General features: G+C 50.8%; 2 protein-coding genes across 2 annotated transcripts; both read left to right on the top strand.

Annotated features, from left to right (window-relative positions):
* Positions 1-530: 530 nt before the first annotated feature.
* Positions 531-4,470, top strand: LOC137466390 (serine/threonine-protein kinase PAK 3-like). The gene is made up of 7 exons (XM_068178144.1): positions 531-650; positions 1,150-1,262; positions 1,727-1,844; positions 2,504-2,603; positions 3,035-3,231; positions 3,817-3,954; positions 4,344-4,470. Exons 1-7 carry the CDS (start codon positions 621-623, stop codon positions 4,431-4,433), a joined length of 786 nt encoding a protein of 261 aa, XP_068034245.1. The 5' UTR covers positions 531-620; the 3' UTR covers positions 4,434-4,470.
* A 10,313-nt stretch (positions 4,471-14,783) lies between these two features.
* On the top strand, positions 14,784-20,455 carry LOC137466391 (serine/threonine-protein kinase PAK 3-like). Its single transcript, XM_068178145.1, has 9 exons — positions 14,784-14,858; positions 15,831-15,894; positions 16,575-16,623; positions 17,123-17,235; positions 17,700-17,817; positions 18,477-18,576; positions 19,008-19,204; positions 19,790-19,927; positions 20,317-20,455. The coding sequence occupies exons 1-9, from the start codon at positions 14,852-14,854 to the stop codon at positions 20,404-20,406; spliced, it is 876 nt and encodes a 291-aa protein (XP_068034246.1). The 5' UTR covers positions 14,784-14,851; the 3' UTR covers positions 20,407-20,455.
* Positions 20,456-22,015: the final 1,560 nt, after the last annotated feature.

The raw sequence follows: 22,015 nt of genomic DNA, 5'->3' as shown, positions 1-22,015 counted from the left end.
GGCAAGCTCCAAAGCTGTTCAGACACTGCGTTAAGATGATGCCTGATGATCTCTAAGTACTGGTCAGCATTTATAGCTGAAGTGGCCAGAAAAGTAGAGCCCTTCCTGTGTCTGGTGCACCAAAGAGAAGCAGCTGCCAATGGCTCTGGACCCAGAACACAGCCGTCTAAGGATCCTCTATTTTGAGTACTTCTCCATTTGTGTGCGCAACAGTGGAAGCCTTTGCCTGCTCCGGCTGTGGCTGCAGGCTGTGGCTGGACACTATTTTCCTTGGAAGCTGGAGAAAGGATCTGTGTCTGGAGGCTTTCCTCCAATGGCTCTTACATGGCTTCAGACTTCTCAGAAGGCCTCAGTGGTGGTGCTTGAATTTGGCAGATAGACTCCAAGGAGAGGTGGGAGAAGGCCGAACCGGCATGTGCCTGGAAAAATCCCACACATGCACAGATACAGAAAGAGAAAAGGGAGAAAAGACCCAGACGAGAATCTGTCGTGTTCCATTTACTGTTTGCCCCGGGACTTTTTTTCCGCGGTTGGACCGCGGTGTCCTGCACTTGCAGGGACTAAAGGACTTCTTCTTTCTCTGCTGCTCTTTTGTTTCTAGGGGTTTTGGCACGGTGTGCATGGCAGTGGAGACTGCCACAGGAGAAGAGGTAAGCGTCAAGCAGCGCCACAGCTTCTGCAGTGCTGTTTTAGGACGGCATTTTATCTGTCATGTCTGCAAGGGTTTGCTTTGTTCTTGTGCAATGGAGAATGCCAGTGGTTGCTGGAGTAATGATCAAGCCCCCTAGAAGTGCCAAAGGTTTCCCAGCAGTTTTGCTCCATTCTTACCGGCACAAAATGGCTTCCTGCTTGCAAGGGGTGTGTGAATGAAAATGGGGATGATAAAGTAAGGCCCTGGGGGAAGACTGTGGGCACAGCCTGTGTTGTTAGAGCTTTGCGGTGGAGAGCTTAGACCATGTTTCTCCCAGGTTTACAAGGCAAAGGGTATCTGGCTCTTTGTCCTGGGAGGTGCCCAAGCAAGCGGTCTGATGTCCAGCCACAAGGCGGTTTGGCCCAGCCCAGCTCCATCATCCCATAATCACTGTCTCCGTCTTCCCCTTGTGGTCCTGCGCCACAGACTTTGGTTCACGGTTTTCCATGTCGTTGTAGGTGGCCATAAAGAAAATTAGTCTCCTGGAAGAGAGCAGCAGTGAACTGTGCCTGAATGAAATCCAGGTCATGCGTGGCAATAAGAACGCCAATCTTGTGACCTTTCTAGACAGGTGAGTGGTTCTGCTGTTCTGCCATGAAAGGTCATCCACATCCTGCAAGGCAGCGGTTCAACCGCTGGCAGAGGATGGAGCTGACAGAGGATGGAGCTGTTAATTCCTGTTTCTGGACTGATCGACAGTGTCTTGGGAGGAGATTGCATTGGGGCTGCATTAATCTTTGCTGGCATACCTAGTTTGACGTGTGCTTTCAAAGAGCGGACTTGGCCCTGTCTTTCTTGAGCCAACAGCCTCAGAGTTCCTGTCCTCTCTCCACATTGTTTTGTTTGGTTTGGCATTTGATTTTTTTTCCCACGGGTCTTATGTGCTGACAAAACACTGTAGATTGAGTTCAAGCCCTGGAGAGCATAGTGAATGATTATTGACTTCCTCCTGTCTTCTTCTGAGAGAGACACAGGAAGGAGAATCCATCAGGAAGTGCACGCATTCATCTCCAGGCTGTTGTTTCCTCCCTTCAGCTACCTGGTGGACGAGGAAGTCTGGCTGGTGATGGAGTACATGGACGGAGGTTCTTTACACGATGTCATTAGGGAGATTCGTATGGCAGAAGGAGAGATAGCAGCTGTCTCTCGGGAGGTAAGGGATGGCGCTTGTGCTTCCCACGGCTTGGTCGGGATGGTCCTTCCAAATGGGTGATAAGGAGAGGAGAGATTTCACCTTCCGAGCTTCCTTTCTGCCTTTCTCTTATAACTGGCAGTAGCAAGAGCATCGGAAGTGCCTGCCAGTGTCCCTGCCCTTCTTCTAGGGTGTTTGTCTTTGCCTCTCTAAACACTTGCCTGGAGCCTGTGTGCGCTGCGTTCCTTCCCATTCCTTCCGCATTCCTTCCTAAGAGCAAAGGTGCTGCTGGCACCATGTCAAGCAAGTGGCAAAGACAAAGAGATACTCGCAGGACTCTCACAGAGCTCAGCCTGAAAGGAGAGCCTGGCAGCCAACGTGGTGTTGGCAAAAGCAGCCACTGTTGTCTGGCTGGAGAGAGTACAGCCACGGCAGCAGTGCTTCTTGAGTCTGTGTTTGCAGGACACTGGCCAGAGGAACAATTGCCCTTTCTCTTTCAAAAGCAAACACACCCGCACTTAGAAAAGCACTGCTGTCCTCGTGTTGGAGCAGCAGGCTCTGCTGCCTTTGCCAGCAGCCTGTCTTGCCATGGCTCACCATCCCCCAGGAAGTCAGATGTGCCACTTCCCTGCTTGTGGGACGAAATCCACTTAGGCTCGTGTTGCTTTTTCCTCTCTCAGTGCCTGCAAGGCCTGGATTTCCTTCACTCCAAGCAAGTGATCCACCGAGACGTCAAAAGCCACAACATTCTCCTGGGCTTGGACGGATCTGTCAAGTTGGGTGGGTGTTGTTGGCCAGGCTCAGCCGTGGCGGGCTGCGGTGTGGGGCTGCCTTTGGGTGACTGCCGGTTCCCTGATGCCCGTGGCAGTGCAGGCTGCCCTGCTGTGAGCGCAGAGCACAGCCACAAGGCGCAGGGAGGTGTTGCTGGGAAGAAGGGGTAGGGGGTGCCTTTGGCTTGTGTGTGATCCTTCCCAAGCAAGGCAGTTGCAGTCTAATAGCTTCAGGGGACTAAAAGCCACTGCCTGAAACTGGGGGCTTTTGCTAAGTGGCCAATTCCGTATTTCCTCGGCTGCAGGCCTGAGGAATGGCAGCAGGGCCCCTTTGCAGCTGGGATTCCACACTGCCTTCTTGGACATTGGTACCGTGGGGAATTCTTTTGTTGGCTTCCCTAATTCACGCTGGCTTGATCAGAGTGGTTTTTTTCTCCTCAGCTGACTTTGGCCTTTCTGCTCAGCTCACCGCTGAGCAGAGCAAACGGAGATCAGCTGTTGGGACAACTTACTGGATGGCGCCAGAAATTTTCAGCAGGAAGCCCTATGGCCCCAAAGTGGACATCTGGTCCTTTGGCATTGTGGGGATGGAGATGGTGGAAGGAGCGCCTCCTTACCTGATGATGACCTCCCGCACGGTACGCTGCAACTACTCTCAGATACTGCTGTCACTCTGACAAAATCTGCTCCAATTCTTCTGCTTGGGAAGCTTGCTAGCAGCTGAAAATGACGGGTTCCAGGCTGCATAGTCTCTCGTGCTTCTTGTCCAGATTATCCCCTTGGCATTTGATCACGAACTGCACCAAAACCTCACGATGCCTTTTGCTTGATGGAAGCTTTGCCTAAGGGAGCAGTGAGCAGTGCTGAGCTGCATTTGATGGAATAATCCTTGGAAATAGTAGAGTTAGATAAAAGTCTGTCTTCCGCATCGCCTGTAGAGCTGGTGTCAGTGCTCAGAGAAGCAAAGGGTGCTTTTGCTGATGGAGTTGCTCCTAATTCCCTCAGCCAATGAAATCAGGGGCCAAGGCAAGAGCCTTTGCATATTGGACTGGCTATGGCTGCCTCGGGCTTTGGGTTCTTTTAGTAGGGGCAGGAAAGGTATCTGCCACCCTCGGGCAGGGAGTAAAGAGCCACTGGAGATGGGAGCTTGTCCGGTGGGGTCTGTGTGAGCAGTTTGGGGTGTGAAAGAGGCAGGTAGAGCGTGGCATTTCCTTCTGCTCTAGGTTCAACAGCTGATAAGCACCAGGGGCAGCCCGAAGCTGCAGAACCCCAGGCAACAGTCCGCTTGGTTGCGAGACTTTCTGCACTGCTGCCTGGAGACGGACGAGGACAGGCGCTGGTCTGCCCAGGAACTTCTGCAGGTAAAAGGCAAAGCGGCTGCCGGATGCGCCAGCCACCCACTGCCAGGGGCTCCTCATCTGCTCAAGTCCAAGGCCTCGGATGGGCCCCGCTCCTAAGAATCTCCAGTCTGGGGGGCTTTTCAAAGGAAAAGAGAGGAGAATCCTGGCCTAGGATTGGTTGGAAGGAGCCTTTCAAGGTCACCTAGACCAAATCTCCTTCAGCTGAAGACATCTGAATTAATGGATTTGTGGGATTGGGAGCCATGTTGGCCCCATGTAGCAAGGTCCTGGATGTGGAGACAGAGGTGCACAGAATGCCCTCCTTTCTGTATCTTTCTTGTTGCCAGAGAAAGCCTGTTTCAGCCTGTGAGGTAAGTAGAAATTAATTTCTTCTTTTTCTCTTTGGGCAGCATCCGTTTGTAACCTCCGCCGAGCCGACCTCCAGCCTGACGCCTCTGATCGTGGCAACGCAGCAGTTTATGGCCGAGAGGAGATACTAGCCCTGGAAGAGGCCATAGTTGTTTATTCTAGTTCCTAGTTCCTAGTTTCTAGCTCGTAGTTTGTAGTTTGTTTAGACTGATAGTGGAAATAAATAGGATAATAAATAAAACCTTCACTGTGTTGGAAGCTTCCCTTTGTTCTCACCCTGTCATTAAGGTCTAAATTTGCTTCGGAATGGTCAGGTGTTTCTTAAATGTGGGAAGAGCCATAGATGGGGTTTGTGGCATGGATTGGAAGCGGGCAGAAGTCTTGTGGCTTTGTTGCCGCCAGGCACAACCTGTTGTGGAGAGACAGGCTTGCAGCTGTGACTAGAGGAGCAGAGTGGGGCAAAACGGAGCAGAGCAGTGGTGTCACTGCTGGGGTTGCTGCTGTGGCTGTGGTTGCGCTGCAGCTCTTGGGAAAGGTTGGGAGTGTCTGTGTTGCTGTGGGCAGAGGGGGAGGGAGCCTGGCTTCTCCACAGGCTCAGGCACAGGTGAGTGTCCAGTGGGAAGGCGAGTTCTGCCACGGGAACTAAGGCCTACATGAGGGAGTGAAAACTGGTGCAGTTTGGATCTGCGTGAGCCAGTGTGGAGGCCTGTGGGCCTGCTAGGGGACTTCTTGGGTCTATGCTCTGGAAGAACGTCCCCTAGACTTTAACCTTTCCCATGGACTCCTGTTTTTTGTCTCAATGTACGTTTGATACCTTATTAGTGATATCCAGTGATCATATAGGGATTATTGAAAATCATTTACTTTGCGATGTTTGGTGGTAATTGAGGGTATATTTGACGATCACTTACATTTAAATTTTAGTTGCACAATATTTAACCGATTTCCTTTCCCAGTTCTCGTATTCCATCCCCCGCTTCCCTGAACCCACTATCCCTGAGAAGGACAGGACTGGAGATGGAACCTGCTCAAGAGCACAGGCCAGCCACCAGCCATCTGCCATCTCCCCTCCTTTTCTGTGCCCTTGCCAGGACGGTAGCGGCCATGCCTCCCCAGATTCTACCCTAACCCACTTTGCGACAGCCCCCAAGCCTGCTCCCGCTTTCCTATTGTATTAGCAGTCCCCGATTTTTGTTGTAATTCATGTTTCAGAGATTACGGACGTAGGCGACCCCCAGAAGCCAGCCGACCCAGTTATTTTATTTATTTAGGCAGGAGAGCCGGCACCCTCCGTACAGCCGGAGGAAGGGCTCTGTTGCCCCCACAGGAGACCCGTGCCCAGCCCCGCCGTAAGGTCCCCCACAGGCTAGTCCCCCACAAAACCTCTCCTTTTGATTTGTGTGGTTGGTCAAGGGCACCAGGGGAGGGTGCCACCACAAGTCCTTTTGATTTTCTGTTCTCTTTTGTTTTGTGGGTAAGTGAGGGGGAATGAAGTGACGGAGAGCTGCCTGGGACTCGGGCCCTCAGAAGTGAGGGGAAATGAAAATTGGATTTACTTATTGTTTAGTTATGCTCCGCAATATCAACCCGCCTGTTTCTTTAATTCTCAAGTTTAGTTAATGTCTATCAAGTATTGTGTTGTTTTTAGTTAGAACAAGGTTATTATTTTTACTACAATTGTTAGACCTTTCATTTTAAATAAAACCAAAAGGGGGCAGTTGTGGGAGCTTGTGCTGGAGGGGATGGGCCATGCAGTGGCCACACATCAGACAATCAACGACCAACACGAAGACTCGGGAGAAGAGAAGCCACAACGGATGACACCCAGAGAACTTATGGTGAGCATATCATGAAGAGTAAAGGACTCTGGGACTGACTGGGAGTGGCCATGCAGATCAACAGCCGGTGATTGGCCAGAAGGCTTCTGGAACTTGCCATGAAAGACTATATAGATGTATGTATATCTCTATCTCTGTCTCTATCTCTATCTCTATCTCTATCTCTATCTCTATCTCTATCTCTACTTATAGCTGAATCTATAGCTATAGCTATCACTATAGCTATCTATATCTATGAAATCTATATCTCTATATCTCTATCTCTATCTCTATCTCTATCTCTATCTCTATCTCTATCTCTATCTATCTATATCTATATCTATATCTATATCTATATCTATATCTGTCTACCTGTGTTGACCTCACTTTGGCATCTTCTGAAGCAGCCTCTTTATGTTTTGTTTTGCACCCTTGTTTGTGCCCTTTTATTTATGAAATATCTTCAGTTTTGGCACTTCAGTTGTACCCGTCTCTTCTCTGTTGCTCTGCCATGGAGCACACCACAGTTATGCTGCCGAGACCGGAGAGTTTCCCCTCGCGCCCCACGGATGCCCGGGGTGTTGTTGCTGATTCTTCTCTGGCCGCCCCACTGCTAGCTGGGTCGTGTGGGGCAGAGAAGGGAACCGGCACCCAGAGAGGGATCATTTCAGTGCCTTTCAGAAAATGACAGCAGAGCAACCTTTCTCAATAAAGCCATCTGAAATGACTTCATTGTCCTAGTAGTCTGGATTGTCTCAGGGCTGGGGATCAAAGATATAACAAAACTCAAGAGGCTCCAACCTCCCCAGCATCTCATTTCAGTCAAGGCTGCCGACCAAATACCTTCCTGACTTTACCTAACGCTTCAGTGGTTCTCAAACCCAAACTCTTTCTTTCTTCTTGTCTTCCGTCAGCTTAACCACTTATGCCTTCTTGGTCTACAGCTGGAGAGAGTTTTCCAGCTGCCACCTCTGCTCCTCTGTCAGCCCCTTTTCCTCCTACTTCCAGGAAGCTCCCTTCCTTCCTTCCAGGGGCCACCCACAGTTCCACATGCCTTTCTTGTGCACAATCATGCTCTACACACCACCTACCATTATTACACCTACTTGCCTTGGTGGAGTAATTTTGTGCTTTGCTCTCAGGAGACAGGAAGAGGTCTAAAAATTTGCCTAAGATAAATGTAGGGAGGAATTGTCTCTCCCCACTGTGGCAACCAAAGAGAAGATACAAAACTTTTAAAATATTGCTTGCAACAAATGTATCTAAAACCTATGCACGTAAATGTCTTAAAAGGTAGCAAGATAAAAACATGTAAACACTCAATGCGGTGAAGAAGAGCAATTCTTCAGTCCTGTCACCACTTCATCTTTCCGTGAAACACCTCTAGGAGGAGAAAACTCAGTCCCATTTGAACCTGCTTCAGACCGAGGAACTATCCCCTTGGTATTCTTTTGTCTTCTCTGCCACAGAAAGTTTTGGTGATCCTTTCATTAAACCAACAAAAAAAGCCTGTAAAAAGAAACTGAGAAGACATCAAGAAAGCAACAATCGCCAATAAGCCTTATTTGGCAAAAGTTATCTTATTTAAATTATCCACTGCCGTAACAATACTGATGAGGATTCTTAGCACCATGTAGGCAAACCAAAGTTAGAGTAGCCAACCATCCTTTTGAGACCTTTTCAGTTTTAGGTGACATGGGCTTTTGGTCGGATCTACACGTTCTGTTCCATTCTATTTTGCAAATTTAGACTGCAGTCCATAAGCCAAAATTTCTTTTCCACGGGTCAGGTAGTATTTGTTCTAGCTGTGTGATGTTAGAGTGGTCCTCAGGGAAAAGGACATGGCTCTCTTTTCTTTCTTGTTCTCTTACCCCTCTGGCACTCAAAGCCATACTTGCTATTATAGACACTAGGTACAAGCTCCTGCTAGCATGGTTAACTAATTCAGGAGCAAACAGCCATGCTGCCATACTAGGGACATTGCTCTGGAAATGGGCAGAAAGATAAACCATGGAATGCTTTTCACTTCAGAAATGTTCCATTGCAGCTTTATCTGCAGCGGAGTTCCATTTACTGTACTGTCCAGTACAATTCCGTGCCTCCAGAGCTAACGTTAAGCACATAATTTGGGAGTCTTGAGCTGTAAATCTCACAGCCCTGGCATCAAAAGTCCTTTCGCTTCTGGTGAAGCGGCTCTGTATTCCAGGTCTGGACATACACCCAGTCTCCTGCCTGGTGAGGATATACTTGAACATTCAGGGTTATTAGTGAGACCAAAACAACCAACTTGCATGAGGAGAAAAGCATTTTCTCCTAAGGATTCTCCTACAGAGTCTCTAGTGGCAGCATTTCGGCCTCCAGCCTCTGGTGGCAAACAAGGCTCAATACCCACTGCTGCCAGAAGGAGACGCTGCAGGAGCAGTCTGCAAAGCTTCTTTAAGAATACAAGGAAACGGACTCTCCATTTAGTCCCCATTTTATTTCCAGAAAGCCTCTTAGGATGGCTGAATTCACCACCCTCTCGCAACCCAATTTTGGAGGTGGTCCCGAGATTTTGTTTTCTTAATCTTGATCCTTAAATTTTGAACTAAATTACAATAACCCAGAAGAAGGGAAACGGGACATCAGCTGTTTCTCATGCATTGCTTGGGGCTTCTCCCCCGCTCCAAGGGGTCCAAACTCTTCACGCAACAGATTGTTCCCCGGGCAAAAGACCAGGGCTTTTCACCATGCGCTTCTTTCCCAAAAGGATTTATTTCATTCCCCCCCACCCCCCGCCCCCATTAGCAAAATTCTCAAAACATTCTCCATTTCTCTTTCTTTGGGATCATTGCTACTTTTCCCGTGTAATTCAACCACTTCTGTTGCAGAGGGAGGTACCACTACCCTACACTGCCTCCTGATAAGCAAATTGCTTCTTTATCAGCAGGCAGGGCTTGGGATGAGAAGGAGGGAAGAAGATTGGCTTTGCTGAGTCGAACCTCGCCTCCAGAGAGCGGAGGAAGGTGACATCATCTTCGGGGCACCCCCCTCTGTATGTTTTAGGGGCGGGCGGAGTTTAGGCTGAAGGGCAGCGTTTGACTCGGAGGCATTAAACCCCTCGCAAGGGCTGCGGGGGTAACCTTGCAGTCAGGGAGGCCTGGCTGTTCCTCGAGTCTAGAAAACGCTGGTTCCAGGTCTTCCCCAGCCGTGTTCAGTTGCAAGTCTAAAGCTCTTTGGCTTTGGACCAGCGCGTTTAACTGGCTTCTCAGGTTTTGGGGGCTGGCTTCATCCCTGCATTCACTTCCTGCTCCGGCGGCCTGAGGCTGGCTATTGTTTCAGGCTCTAAGGCAATTTGCAACTGATTCAGCTCCTTTTCTAGCTGTTGGCAACTTACAGCTCTCTGAGTCAAATCTCCATGCATATGGATACCAGGCATGGTCCTTTCCTGGGATTTTAAATTTTTCTTCTACCAAAATTCATGTTTTCTCCACAAGTAACTGCGGATGGTGCTGGCTTTTCTCAGTCTCCATCTCTCTTTAGGGCTGGACAAGCTTTATATATAAGCTTTTAGCAGGTCTGCCAGTGGAGAGCAGTTGAGATCAGCTTCTGCGTGGGATTCTATTACTTTTCTGCCAGAAAATAGCAGCTTTGACTGCAAATTTATTTCTCCTTTATTATGTCATGAGCAGTTACTGCTGTATAAAATGGCCATGTCACCTCAAGAACAGCCTGCTCATTGTGCCAGTTAAAATGTAAGGCCCCAAAAACGTTGCTCTATGGGACACTTTAAAAGGACTTAAACTTGTTCACGTACTCGGACGTAGAAAAGCAGGAGAAATACTGACAAGACGTTCTCAAGAGGTCGGAACGACAAAAATAATCTTCACTGGCAACTTCTGAAAATCAGAGAACTTTGGCAAAAAATTTAGAGCGGGATTCAATCCACATGAAACATTCCATCAAGCATTAACTTAGCCCATTCAACTTCACAAACTCCAAGCCTGTTAGATTTTAAGTTACTCAAAAATCTGAGAGGATGGAATTGGAAGAATAAAGGGGAAGAGAGAAGGAGAGAAAATACCTAGAAAAGAACCAACATAGCTACCAATCCTGGTTCCAGTGGTGTTCAGCTGATAGAATTCCAAGAGGAGGTAGGGCCAAGACATGTGGTTGCCATGTCTCGGGAGTTAAATACCCTTTGGCTTTCCTGGGGCCTTCCCCAACATGGGGCTCCCACTCACCCGGCCTTTTAGGAGCTGAGTTAGGGGTTCCAGACACAGGTGTGGAGCGTTGCCTCTGCTGTGCCAGGGATCAGCGGCCACTGCTGGGCTGGGATACAGGCCTGGCAGTATGGGGTGGGCAGAGTAGGGCATCACCTCACCAGAGCAAGGCTTGGTCTGCCCCTTTCCCCGCATACAAGCACCTGAAATGTTTTGAGCCAGCAATCTCTAGCCTCTCACCACAAGGTTTCCGGGTTCCTGTGCTTCTTGGCTGTCAAGACTCCAAAGATTTGTGGCTGGATATTAAGAAACCTGCACTTTTATTATCTTTATCCAAAAGAGGCAGCATGAGGCTTGTTTGTTCTTTCTAAGACCTTCCCTTCTTTCTGTGTCCTCATCCTGAGATAGTCCTTGTAACGCCTCTCCTCTCTCCCCTTCTCCACGACAATGGAGGGGAACAACGGAAAAACCAATCTATGAGAGGCAAAAAATGTTAGAGTTACAATGTAGTAAGGAAAAAAAAAAAAAAAAGCAGTATACAACAAGAAGAAAATTGTGCAAAAGAGGTAATGGCTTAAGCGACAAAGGTGAAGTGTCACATGGGGCGCCTGGAACAAAGACAAGATGGCGAGGGCTTACAGAATGATTCTGATGGTAGATGGGGGCTGCTGGTGCTGCCTGGAGCAGCTGTGGACCTGCAGTGGCAGTTTCCTGCTCCCTCTCTGCAGCAGTGATGGTGGCAGCGGCGATGGTGACGGGTGTCTCTCCCTGCAGAGCTCTGTTTGGTACTGCCGCTACCATCAGTCCGCCATGCTGGGCGTGTGCATGGGAATCAGCTCTGCCGCTTCACTGCCTCTTCCTCCCACCCTGCTGGGCTCCGTTTGGCTTGGCTGGGCTCCCTTTTGGCTTGGCTGAACTCACTTGGTATCAGTGTCACCACTCTGGGTTGCCTTGTTCTGCTGGAGCGGAAATACAGTCCCAGATGCCACCCTGGCCCTGATGGTTTCAGCCATGTGTCAGAGCTGTCACTTCTGTGCCACCCATCTCAGCCCCGTGTCCTAAGAAATACTGTGGAAGGACAAAACTGGGGGGGCTGGGGCTGGGGGGGGAAACGGTGGTGGTGCTTTGGTGCCAAGGCCTCTGTGCTAGAGGGAGCCAGACAGAAGGATCCCCCTTGCATTTCCGGTCATGGCATTTCCCTGCTGAAATCCTACTATGGCTATGATGTACAATGTTTGGAAGAAATAGTGCTGAAAGATCCATGACCTCGTCTCTGTAGCTAGGAGAAAGCTCTAAATGCAATTAAAGCAGTGCTTCTCCTTGTTTGCTGCTTTCAAGAGCTGAGGAAGGTCCAGGTGGAACATTATTGGCCAGAAGCATTGGTGGCCAAAGACCACTAGCGTGGTTCCTCACCTCCTGGTCCCTTCTCAGTGCTCAGCTTCTCGGTGTGGGCTACAGGGGCTTAGTGTGTTCTTGGAGTTACTCTTAGATGCCTTGAGCAGCAGGTTCTGGACTAGGAGGGCTTTTTGTGTTGCTTTGTAGCAGAGGAGAGCTTTGCAGGCTTTTTTTGGCCTGAGCTGTAGAGAAGGCCTGGTTCTATGCATGAATTCACAAACCAGCCTAGGGTGGCTGCTATTGTGATGTCAGCGGCCGCATCCCAGCGTTGTCAAGGCAAAGTTGCTGTGCCGAGGCCCGGAAGGGCTCAGTGCGCAGAGCAGCTCTGTGGCACGCTCGCTGCAGGCGGAACCTGCTGATCGCCGAGGTCTCTGCCAGCAGGACTCTTGAGTATTTTTGTTTCTTCCCCACAGGCGTTGTCTGGTGCAGACTTGAGCAGCACTGCTCGAGCCATGGAGAGGGTGTGTGCTGCAGTTTGCACGGCTTTCTCCTTGGCTTATTCTGGGTACTTTTTCACCCACCTGGCACGTAAGTGGACTGTTTTGTTCAGTGCGGCATATGGAAACCAAAATGCCACCAAGAGGCCTTTAGTTGGGTAAAGCTGCTGTCAACAGCTGCAGCTAAGAAGGGGGTGTCTCTAGCCAGTGGGGCGTGGGGCAGCATTTGTAATGTAGCCTGCAGGGGTTCCGCTCCTCCCGTGGCATAGCCTGTGGCAATGGAGTCTGGAATCTCCCCAGTTTGCTGGCTCAAGCAAGACAACTTCCAAGATAGGAAGACTGGGAGAGCTTGACAGGAGTCCTTGTGAAAGCTGTGCGCTGCTCTCCAGGACTGAGGGAAAGTCCCTCAGTTCAAGTCTTCTTGTCTGCATTCCCTCATCCCAGGACGTGCCTGTGGAACTTGACACTTCCTGCGTGCTAGAAGAGCCATTTGTTCTGTGATGAAACCACAGACTCAGCTTGGAAAAGGCCTCTGAGATAGACATTTCAGAGGAGTTCTTGTGTGCTGCTGAAGCCAGGAGCTGTTCCTGTGCTGTGTCACCACAGAACTGCCACCATGGTTAAGGGGGACTTGGGCAAAGCTATTTTGGGGAAAGGCTTTCAGTAAGCCCATGGCAATTGCTGCATGCAATCTCTTCAGAAAACTGAAGTACAGGAAAGAGAGGAGCTGTAGCTCCTGCTGGATGGGGTGGGGCAGAAGCTGTAATGCCTAGTACAGAACCACTCGGACTTTCTCAGTCTCAAGTTTCTATGGGTTGAGTGGCCAAAGAGGACAGAAGGTAGACACGAGGCAGTGGTTTGTGCTGTTGTCTTGCTTGCTGTGTGACACAAGGCTTGCTGCTGGAGTGACGTAGTGAAAACAGAATGATCTGTCTTTGGGTTGGTGACTTTCTGGTAGGCTTGTCCAGCACAGGCAGTTTTCTTACAGCATCTGGTTCTTTTTCCCTTGTGTGTTGCAGGTCACGTCACCCGTGCCTGGAGAGAATCCGGTCCTTGGGTGAGTGGGAAAGGAGCCTTTGGCGTTGGTAGCATTTGACAATTGTGGAGCAAGCTGTGAGCTGGGCCTGTTGCAGTCCAGCGCCAGCCTGCTTGGATGAATGGAAGTACAGTGCAGGCTCTTCGCAGAAGCAGCCGCAGCAGCAGCAGCAGTAGCAGCTGCAGGAGGAGTTGGATCCCGGGCTGTTTCCTCCAGTTCCTTTTCAGAGCTTTTAAGCAGCTGAAAGTGGGGTTGCTTGGTGCTTTAAGCCATGATGGAATTTCTCCTGTAGAAGAGAGTGCAGTCCCATCGAATTGGCCCATTCTACTTGAGTTTGAACAACTTAGAATGCCATTTCTGTGCAGATGATTTCTCCTTAGTGCATCTGGCTCTAGAGCTGAATATAAAGAAGGTTACCAGTCCCTCACACTGCTGTCTGTCTGCAGAGCCCAAAACCAACCTCTGAGCCTCCTCTGGCTGCACGTCTTCCTGAAGAAGAGGCCGAAGGGGAGGAAGATTCCCACCAAAGTGCACCTGCTGCCACTGCAGGGCCTGAGCATCCAGCGTCAGTAAGTGGCACCTCTGGGTAGTCCTGTGGCTGGAACAAAGCATAGCTGCAAGTTTCTGGTCAGACAGCACCTCCCGTGCCTGGCTGAAGATGCTGAGGGCTGGAATCCTTCCAGCTCTTCCAGAGCACTTCCCCCAGCCTGTGAGGCCTGGAAAAGGGGTGTGGAACTTGGACGCTTAGGCATCGCTTTCCTACTGTTCTGACAGGGGCTGTGAATTTGTCTTAGCCAGAGACAAGAGGTAGCATTAGGATGTCTTGGGATGCTCCTGGGGTACAAGTGAAGCCCTTTGTGCCCAGTGGCTGTGCAGGCTCCTTGTCCCCAGTGAAGAGAGCAGTGCAAAGATGCAGTTCACAGCCTTGCAGGATATGAGGAGACACTGTCCCCAGGAGGGACCAGGCCCTCCCCACAGAACAGCTAAAGTCAGTCAGTAGCTAAAGGAACAGCTGAGTTGCAGCGGGGCCTGTAGCTGAATATACCGAAGGTTCTGAATGACAGGTTCTTTCCTGACCCTCATGCTGCTGTCTGCCCACAGAGCACAGGGGCAGCGTCAGCACCTGCTCTGGCTGCCTCTGCACCCGAGGAAGAGGCTGAAGAGGAGGAATCCGCTGCCAATGAACCTGCCCCTGCTGTCAGCCTGCGGCCTGAGCAGCCCACGTCAGTAAGTGCCTGTTTTGGCTAGCAGTGTCTTTGGTGTCATTTTGTCCATCATGTAAAAGCAGCCTTTGGATTTTGCGCCTTGAGCTGGAGAAGTGGGCTGCGAAAGCTGAGAGGTGAAGAGCCCTGGGTGTGGCCAGCAGCGTCTTCCTAGGAGCTTGCATTTGAAATGGGATCGGAGGGGCACCTCCGACGTGCAGGCATGTTTGTGACCCAAATGAATTTCTTGTCCCAGAGCTCCACCTCCTGTGTCCTGGTACCTGCACGAGCTGCAGCTGAAGGCCCTGAAGAAGCCTCCAGTCCCCAAGCTGGAAACTCAAGCCTGAGCAGCTCGTGCACCTGGAGCACGACTAGTTCCTCTGGCAGCAGCTGGAGCACGACTGGTTCCTCTGGCAGCAGAGAGCAGCTGGGAGAGAGGACAGAGGACAAGTGCCTGGCCATGCTGAGTATGTGCTTTGTGATCCTTGTCCGCCGGAGCAGTGCCTTGTGTGTGCGCGTGTCAGCAAGAGCTGTCCCACCTCCTGCTCCTCCTCAGCTGAGTGCCAGGTCCTGTGGCCTCCACACAGGACCTGCTGTTGTGCTTTGAGGTGGTGAGGGGTCCCTGGGGTGTTGCTCCTGCCTCTGAGGGCAGCTGGGCCTGGTTTGGCTTTGCCTGAGCTTCCCTCTATGCCAAAAAGAAAACAGAGGTTGTTTCTGGCTGAGCAGGAGGCTGTGACCTAGCGAATGAGTAGGCCTCAAGGAGCTCCTGTGGGGCCCAGCTCCTGTGGGGCACAGCCAAGGTCATCTTCAGAACTTAGCCTGGCCTAAAGGCTGAGGGACCTCATTCCTGAGGCCCATCACAGTAGGGTATAACATAAGCTGCTGCTCTTGAAAGGCAGAGGGGCATTGTTTAGGCAAAGTCCTGCTTAAAGCTGGAGATCTCGGCTCTGCTGGAAGCACTTTGCAATATTCTTCCTGTTCTGGAAAGGGCAGCTGTTGATAAGAATTGATTCCAGAACCCAAGATGCCTTGGATGTTTGCAAGGATGAAAGCTTTTGTTGAATGTCACAGAGTGTTCATGGCCAAGAACAGAAAGGTTTTGTTTTTCCTGCTGCCCTTAATGTTTGTAGACAACAATCACTTCTCCTGGTTGCAGTTTTCTGATCCCTGTCTCCTCTGACTGTTTCTCGATGTGCTTAGATTTTAGTGTAGACTTCTAGTTTTGGGCAGGCCATCTGTGCTGCAGGGCTGCTTGTCTTGCTGCTGTTGTTTTTGAGGTGGTGGTGGTGGTGGTGGTGGTGGTGGTTGTGGTGGTGGTGGTGTTTCCCAGCTGACTGAGTTGAAAGGGCAGAGTGTCCCAGACAGTGGGGCTGTCTTTCTGATCTGCTGCAGGGTGGGACCTCTTCTGAAGTGAACATCTTTCCTTGGGATTTTTACAGAGATGCTGGTGAGCGAGGGAGATCCTGAGGCTAAGTACACAGAACTGGAAACGATTGGCAAAGGGTGAGTGCAGCCACAGCTCCTTCTTCACAGCGGGGGGCGGTGCATTTTGCTGGTGTCACACCTCCCCAGAGTGACAGCAGGCAAGCTCCAAAGCTGTTCAGACACTGCGTTAAGATGATGCCTGATGATCTCTAAGTACTGGTCAGCATTTATAGCTGAAGTGGCCAGAAAAGTAGAGCCCTTCCTGTGTCTGGTGCACCAAAGAGAAGCAGCTGCCAATGGCTCTGGACCCAGAACACAGCCGTCTAAGGATCCTCTATTTTGAGTACTTCTCCATTTGTGTGCGCAACAGTGGAAGCCTTTGCCTGCTCCAGCTGTGGCTGCAGGCTGTGGCTGGACACTATTTTCCTTGGAAGCTGGAGAAAGGATCTGTGTCTGGAGGCTTTCCTCCAATGGCTCTTACATGGCTTCAGACTTCTCAGAAGGCCTGAGTGGTGGTGCTTGAATTTGGCAGATAGACTCCAAGGAGAGGTGTGAGAAGGCCGAACCGGCATGTGCCTGGAAAAATCCCACACATGCACAGATACAGAAAGAGAAAAGGGAGAAAAGACCCAGACGAGAATCTGTCATGTTCCATTTACTGTTTGCCCCGGGACTTTTTTTCCGCGGTTGGACCGCGGTGTCCTGCACTTGCAGGGACTAAAGGACTTCTTCTTTCTCTGCTGCTCTTTTGTTTCTAGGGGTTTTGGCACGGTGTGCATGGCAGTGGAGACTGCCACAGGAGAAGAGGTAAGCGTCAAGCAGCGCCACAGCTTCTGCAGTGCTGTTTTAGGACGGCATTTTATCTGTCATGTCTGCAAGGGTTTGCTTTGTTCTTGTGCAATGGAGAATGCCAGTGGTTGCTGGAGTAATGATCAAGCCCCCTAGAAGTGCCAAAGGTTTCCCAGCAGTTTTGCTCCATTCTTACCGGCACAAAATGGCTTCCTGCTTGCAAGGGGTGTGTGAATGAAAATGGGGATGATAAAGTAAGGCCCTGGGGGAAGACTGTGGGCACAGCCTGTGTTGTTAGAGCTTTGCGGTGGAGAGCTTAGACCATGTTTCTCCCAGGTTTACAAGGCAAAGGGTATCTGGCTCTTTGTCCTGGGAGGTGCCCAAGCAAGCGGTCTGATGTCCAGCCACAAGGCGGTTTGGCCCAGCCCAGCTCCATCATCCCATAATCACTGTCTCCGTCTTCCCCTTGTGGTCCTGCGCCACAGACTTTGGTTCACGGTTTTCCATGTCGTTGTAGGTGGCCATAAAGAAAATTAGTCTCCTGGAAGAGAGCAGCAGTGAACTGTGCCTGAATGAAATCCAGGTCATGCGTGGCAATAAGAACGCCAATCTTGTGACCTTTCTAGACAGGTGAGTGGTTCTGCTGTTCTGCCATGAAAGGTCATCCACATCCTGCAAGGCAGCGGTTCAACCGCTGGCAGAGGATGGAGCTGACAGAGGATGGAGCTGTTAATTCCTGTTTCTGGACTGATCGACAGTGTCTTGGGAGGAGATTGCATTGGGGCTGCATTAATCTTTGCTGGCATACCTAGTTTGACGTGTGCTTTCAAAGAGCGGACTTGGCCCTGTCTTTCTTGAGCCAACAGCCTCAGAGTTCCTGTCCTCTCTCCACATTGTTTTGTTTGGTTTGGCATTTGATTTTTTTTCCCACGGGTCTTATGTGCTGACAAAACACTGTAGATTGAGTTCAAGCCCTGGAGAGCATAGCCAATGATTATTGACTTCCTCCTGTCTTCTTCTGAGAGAGACACAGGAAGGAGAATCCATCAGGAAGTGCACGCATTCATCTCCAGGCTGTTGTTTCCTCCCTTCAGCTACCTGGTGGACGAGGAAGTCTGGCTGGTGATGGAGTACATGGACGGAGGTTCTTTACACGATGTCATTAGGGAGATTCGTATGGCAGAAGGAGAGATAGCAGCTGTCTCTCGGGAGGTAAGGGATGGCGCTTGTGCTTCCCACGGCTTGGTCGGGATGGTCCTTCCAAATGGGTGATAAGGAGAGGAGAGATTTCACCTTCCGAGCTTCCTTTCTGCCTTTCTCTTATAACTGGCAGTAGCAAGAGCATCGGAAGTGCCTGCCAGTGTCCCTGCCCTTCTTCTAGTGTGTTTGTCTTTGCCTCTCTAAACACTGGCCTGGAGCCTGTGTGCGCTGCGTTCCTTCCCATTCCTTCCGCATTCCTTCCTAAGAGCAAAGGTGCTGCTGGCACCATGTCAAGCAAGTGGCAAAGACAAAGAGATACTCGCAGGACTCTCACAGAGCTCAGCCTGAAAGGAGAGCCTGGCAGCCAACGTGGTGTTGGCAAAAGCAGCCACTGTTGTCTGGCTGGAGAGAGTACAGCCACGGCAGCAGTGCTTCTTGAGTCTGTGTTTGCAGGACACTGGCCAGAGGAACAATTGCCCTTTCTCTTTCAAAAGCAAACACACCCGCACTTAGAAAAGCACTGCTGTCCTCGTGTTGGAGCAGCAGGCTCTGCTGCCTTTGCCAGCAGCCTGTCTTGCCATGGCTCACCATCCCCCAGGAAGTCAGATGTGCCACTTCCCTGCTTGTGGGACGAAATCCACTTAGGCTCGTGTTGCTTTTTCCTCTCTCAGTGCCTGCAAGGCCTGGATTTCCTTCACTCCAAGCAAGTGATCCACCGAGACGTCAAAAGCCACAACATTCTCCTGGGCTTGGACGGATCTGTCAAGTTGGGTGGGTGTTGTTGGCCAGGCTCAGCCGTGGCGGGCTGCGGTGTGGGGCTGCCTTTGGGTGACTGCCGGTTCCCTGATGCCCGTGGCAGTGCAGGCTGCCCTGCTGTGAGCGCAGAGCACAGCCACAAGGCGCAGGGAGGTGTTGCTGGGAAGAAGGGGTAGGGGGTGCCTTTGGCTTGTGTGTGATCCTTCCCAAGCAAGGCAGTTGCAGTCTAATAGCTTCAGGGGACTAAAAGCCACTGCCTGAAACTGGGGGCTTTTGCTAAGTGGCCAATTCCGTATTTCCTCGGCTGCAGGCCTGAGGAATGGCAGCAGGGCCCCTTTGCAGCTGGGATTCCACACTGCCTTCTTGGACATTGGTACCGTGGGGAATTCTTTTGTTGGCTTCCCTAATTCACGCTGGCTTGATCAGAGTGGTTTTTTTCTCCTCAGCTGACTTTGGCCTTTCTGCTCAGCTCACCGCTGAGCAGAGCAAACGGAGATCGGCTGTTGGGACAACTTACTGGATGGCGCCAGAAATTTTCAGCAGGAAGCCCTATGGCCCCAAAGTGGACATCTGGTCCTTTGGCATTGTGGGGATGGAGATGGTGGAAGGAGCGCCTCCTTACCTGATGATGACCTCCCGCACGGTACGCTGCAACTACTCTCAGATACTGCTGTCACTCGGACAAAATCTGCTCCCATTCTTCTGCTTGGGAAGCTTGCTAGCAGCTGAAAATGACGGGTTCCAGGCTGCATAGTCTCTCGTGCTTCTTGTCCAGATTATCCCCTTGGCATTTGATCACGAACTGCACCAAAACCTCACGATGCCTTTTGCTTGATGGAAGCTTTGCCTAAGGGAGCAGTGAGCAGTGCTGAGCTGCATTTGATGGAATAATCCTTGGAAATAGTAGAGTTAGATAAAAGTCTGTCTTCCGCATCGCCTGTAGAGCTGGTGTCAGTGCTCAGAGAAGCAAAGGGTGCTTTTGCTGATGGAGTTGCTCCTAATTCCATCAGCCAATGAAATCAGGGGCCAAGGCAAGAGCCTTTGCATATTGGACTGGCTATGGCTGCCTCGGGCTTTGGGTTCTTTTAGTAGGGGCAGGAAAGGTATCTGCCACCCTCGGGCAGGGAGTAAAGAGCCACTGGAGAGCGGAGCTTGTCCGGTGGGGTCTGTGTGAGCAGTTTGGGGTGTGAAAGAGGCAGGTAGAGCGTGGCATTTCCTTCTGCTCTAGGTTCAACAGCTGATAAGCACCAGGGGCAGCCCGAAGCTGCAGAACCCCAGGCAACAGTCCGCTTGGTTGCGAGACTTTCTGCACTGCTGCCTGGAGACGGACGAGGACAGGCGCTGGTCTGCCCAGGAACTTCTGCAGGTAAAAGGCAAAGCGGCTGCCGGATGCGCCAGCCACCCACTGCCAGGGGCTCCTCATCTGCTCAAGTCCAAGGCCTCGGATGGGCCCCGCTCCTAAGAATCTCCAGTCTGGGGGGCTTTTCAAAGGAAAAGAGAGGAGAATCCTGGCCTAGGATGGGTTGGAAGGAGCCTTTCAAGGTCACCTAGACCAAATCTCCTTCAGCTGAAGACATCTGAATTAATGGATTTGTGGGATTGGGAGCCATGTTGGCCCCATGTAGCAAGGTCCTGGATGTGGAGACAGAGGTGCACAGAATGCCCTCCTTTCTGTATCTTTCTTGTTGCCAGAGAAAGCCTGTTTCAGCCTGTGAGGTAAGTAGAAATTAATTTCTTCTTTTTCTCTTTGGGCAGCATCCGTTTGTAACCTCCGCCGAGCCGACCTCCAGCCTGACGCCTCTGATCGTGGCAACGCAGCAGTTTATGGCCGAGAGGAGATACTAGCCCTGGAAGAGGCCATAGTTGTTTATTCTAGTTCCTAGTTCCTAGTTTCTAGCTCGTAGTTTGTAGTTTGTTTAGACTGATAGTGGAAATAAATAGGATAATAAATAAAACCTTCACTGTGTTGGAAGCTTCCCTTTGTTCTCACCCTGTCATTAAGGTCTAAATTTGCTTCGGAATGGTCAGGTGTTTCTTAAATGTGGGAAGAGCCATAGATGGGGTTTGTGGCATGGATTGGAAGCGGGCAGAAGTCTTGTGGCTTTGTTGCCGCCAGGCACAACCTGTTGTGGAGAGACAGGCTTGCAGCTGTGACTAGAGGAGCAGAGTGGGGCAAAACGGAGCAGAGCAGTGGTGTCACTGCTGGGGTTGCTGCTGTGGCTGTGGTTGCGCTGCAGCTCTTGGGAAAGGTTGGGAGTGTCTGTGTTGCTGTGGGCAGAGGGGGAGGGAGCCTGGCTTCTCCACAGGCTCAGGCACAGGTGAGTGTCCAGTGGGAAGGCGAGTTCTGCCACGGGAACTAAGGCCTACATGAGGGAGTGAAAACTGGTGCAGTTTGGATCTGCGTGAGCCACTGCGGAGGCCTGTGGGCCTGCTAGGGGACTTCTTGGGTCTATGCTCTGGAAGAACGTCCCCTAGACTTTAACCTTTCCCATGGACTCCTGTTTTTTGTCTCAATGTACGTTTGATACCTTATTAGTGATATCCAGTGATCATATAGGGATTATTGAAAATCATTTACTTTGCGATGTTTGGTGGTAATTGAGGGTATATTTGACGATCACTTACATTTAAATTTTAGTTGCACAATATTTAACCGATTTCCTTTCCCAGTTCTCGTATTCCATCCCCCGCTTCCCTGAACCCACTATCCCTGAGAAGGACAGGACTGGAGATGGAACCTGCTCAAGAGCACAGGCCAGCCACCAGCCATCTGCCATCTCCCCTCCTTTTCTGTGCCCTTGCCAGGACGGTAGCGGCCATGCCTCCCCGGATTCTACCCTAACCCACTTTGCGACAGCCCCCAACCCTGCTCCCGCTTTCCTATTGTATTAGCAGTCCCCGATTTTTGTTGTAATTCATGTTTCAGAGATTACGGACGTAGGCGACCCCCAGAAGCCAGCCGACCCAGTTATTTTATTTATTTAGGCAGGAGAGCCGGCAGCCTCCGTACAGCCGGAGGAAGGGCTCTGTTGCCCCCACAGGAGACCCGTGCCCAGCCCCGCCGTAAGGTCCCCCACAGGCTAGTCCCCCACAAAACCTCTCCTTTTGATTTGTGTGGTTGGTCAAGGGCACCAGGGGAGGGTGCCACCACAAGTCCTTTTGATTTTCTGTTCTCTTTTGTTTTGTGGGTAAGTGAGGGGGAATGAAGTGACGGAGAGCTGCCTGGGACTCGGGCCCTCAGAAGTGAGGGGAAATGAAAATTGGATTTACTTATTGTTTAGTTATGCTCCGCAATATCAACCCGCCTGTTTCTTTAATTCTCAAGTTTAGTTAATGTCTATCAAGTATTGTGTTGTTTTTAGTTAGAACAAGGTTATTATTTTTACTACAATTGTTAGACCTTTCATTTTAAATAAAACCAAAAGGGGGCAGTTGTGGGAGCTTGTGCTGGAGG

The sequence above is a fragment of the Anomalospiza imberbis genome, unplaced genomic scaffold (assembly GCF_031753505.1).
Source record: "Anomalospiza imberbis isolate Cuckoo-Finch-1a 21T00152 unplaced genomic scaffold, ASM3175350v1 scaffold_199, whole genome shotgun sequence".
Taxonomy (NCBI): Eukaryota; Metazoa; Chordata; class Aves; order Passeriformes; family Viduidae; genus Anomalospiza; species Anomalospiza imberbis.
The sequence above is the reverse complement of the archived record's forward strand: the minus strand, read 5'-3'. Positions and strand labels throughout refer to the sequence as shown.

Coding starts and splice junctions, on each gene's coding strand:
- LOC137466390 (XM_068178144.1), top strand. CDS start 621: ATGGCAGTGGAGACTGCCACAGGAGAAGAG. Junction 651..1,149: donor AGACTGCCACAGGAGAAGAG/GTAAGCGTCAAG, acceptor ATGTCGTTGTAG/GTGGCCATAAAGAAAATTAG. Junction 3,955..4,343: donor CTGCCCAGGAACTTCTGCAG/GTAAAAGGCAAA, acceptor CTCTTTGGGCAG/CATCCGTTTGTAACCTCCGC.
- LOC137466391 (XM_068178145.1), top strand. Junction 17,818..18,476: donor TAGCAGCTGTCTCTCGGGAG/GTAAGGGATGGC, acceptor TTCCTCTCTCAG/TGCCTGCAAGGCCTGGATTT. Junction 18,577..19,007: donor GGACGGATCTGTCAAGTTGG/GTGGGTGTTGTT, acceptor TTTTCTCCTCAG/CTGACTTTGGCCTTTCTGCT.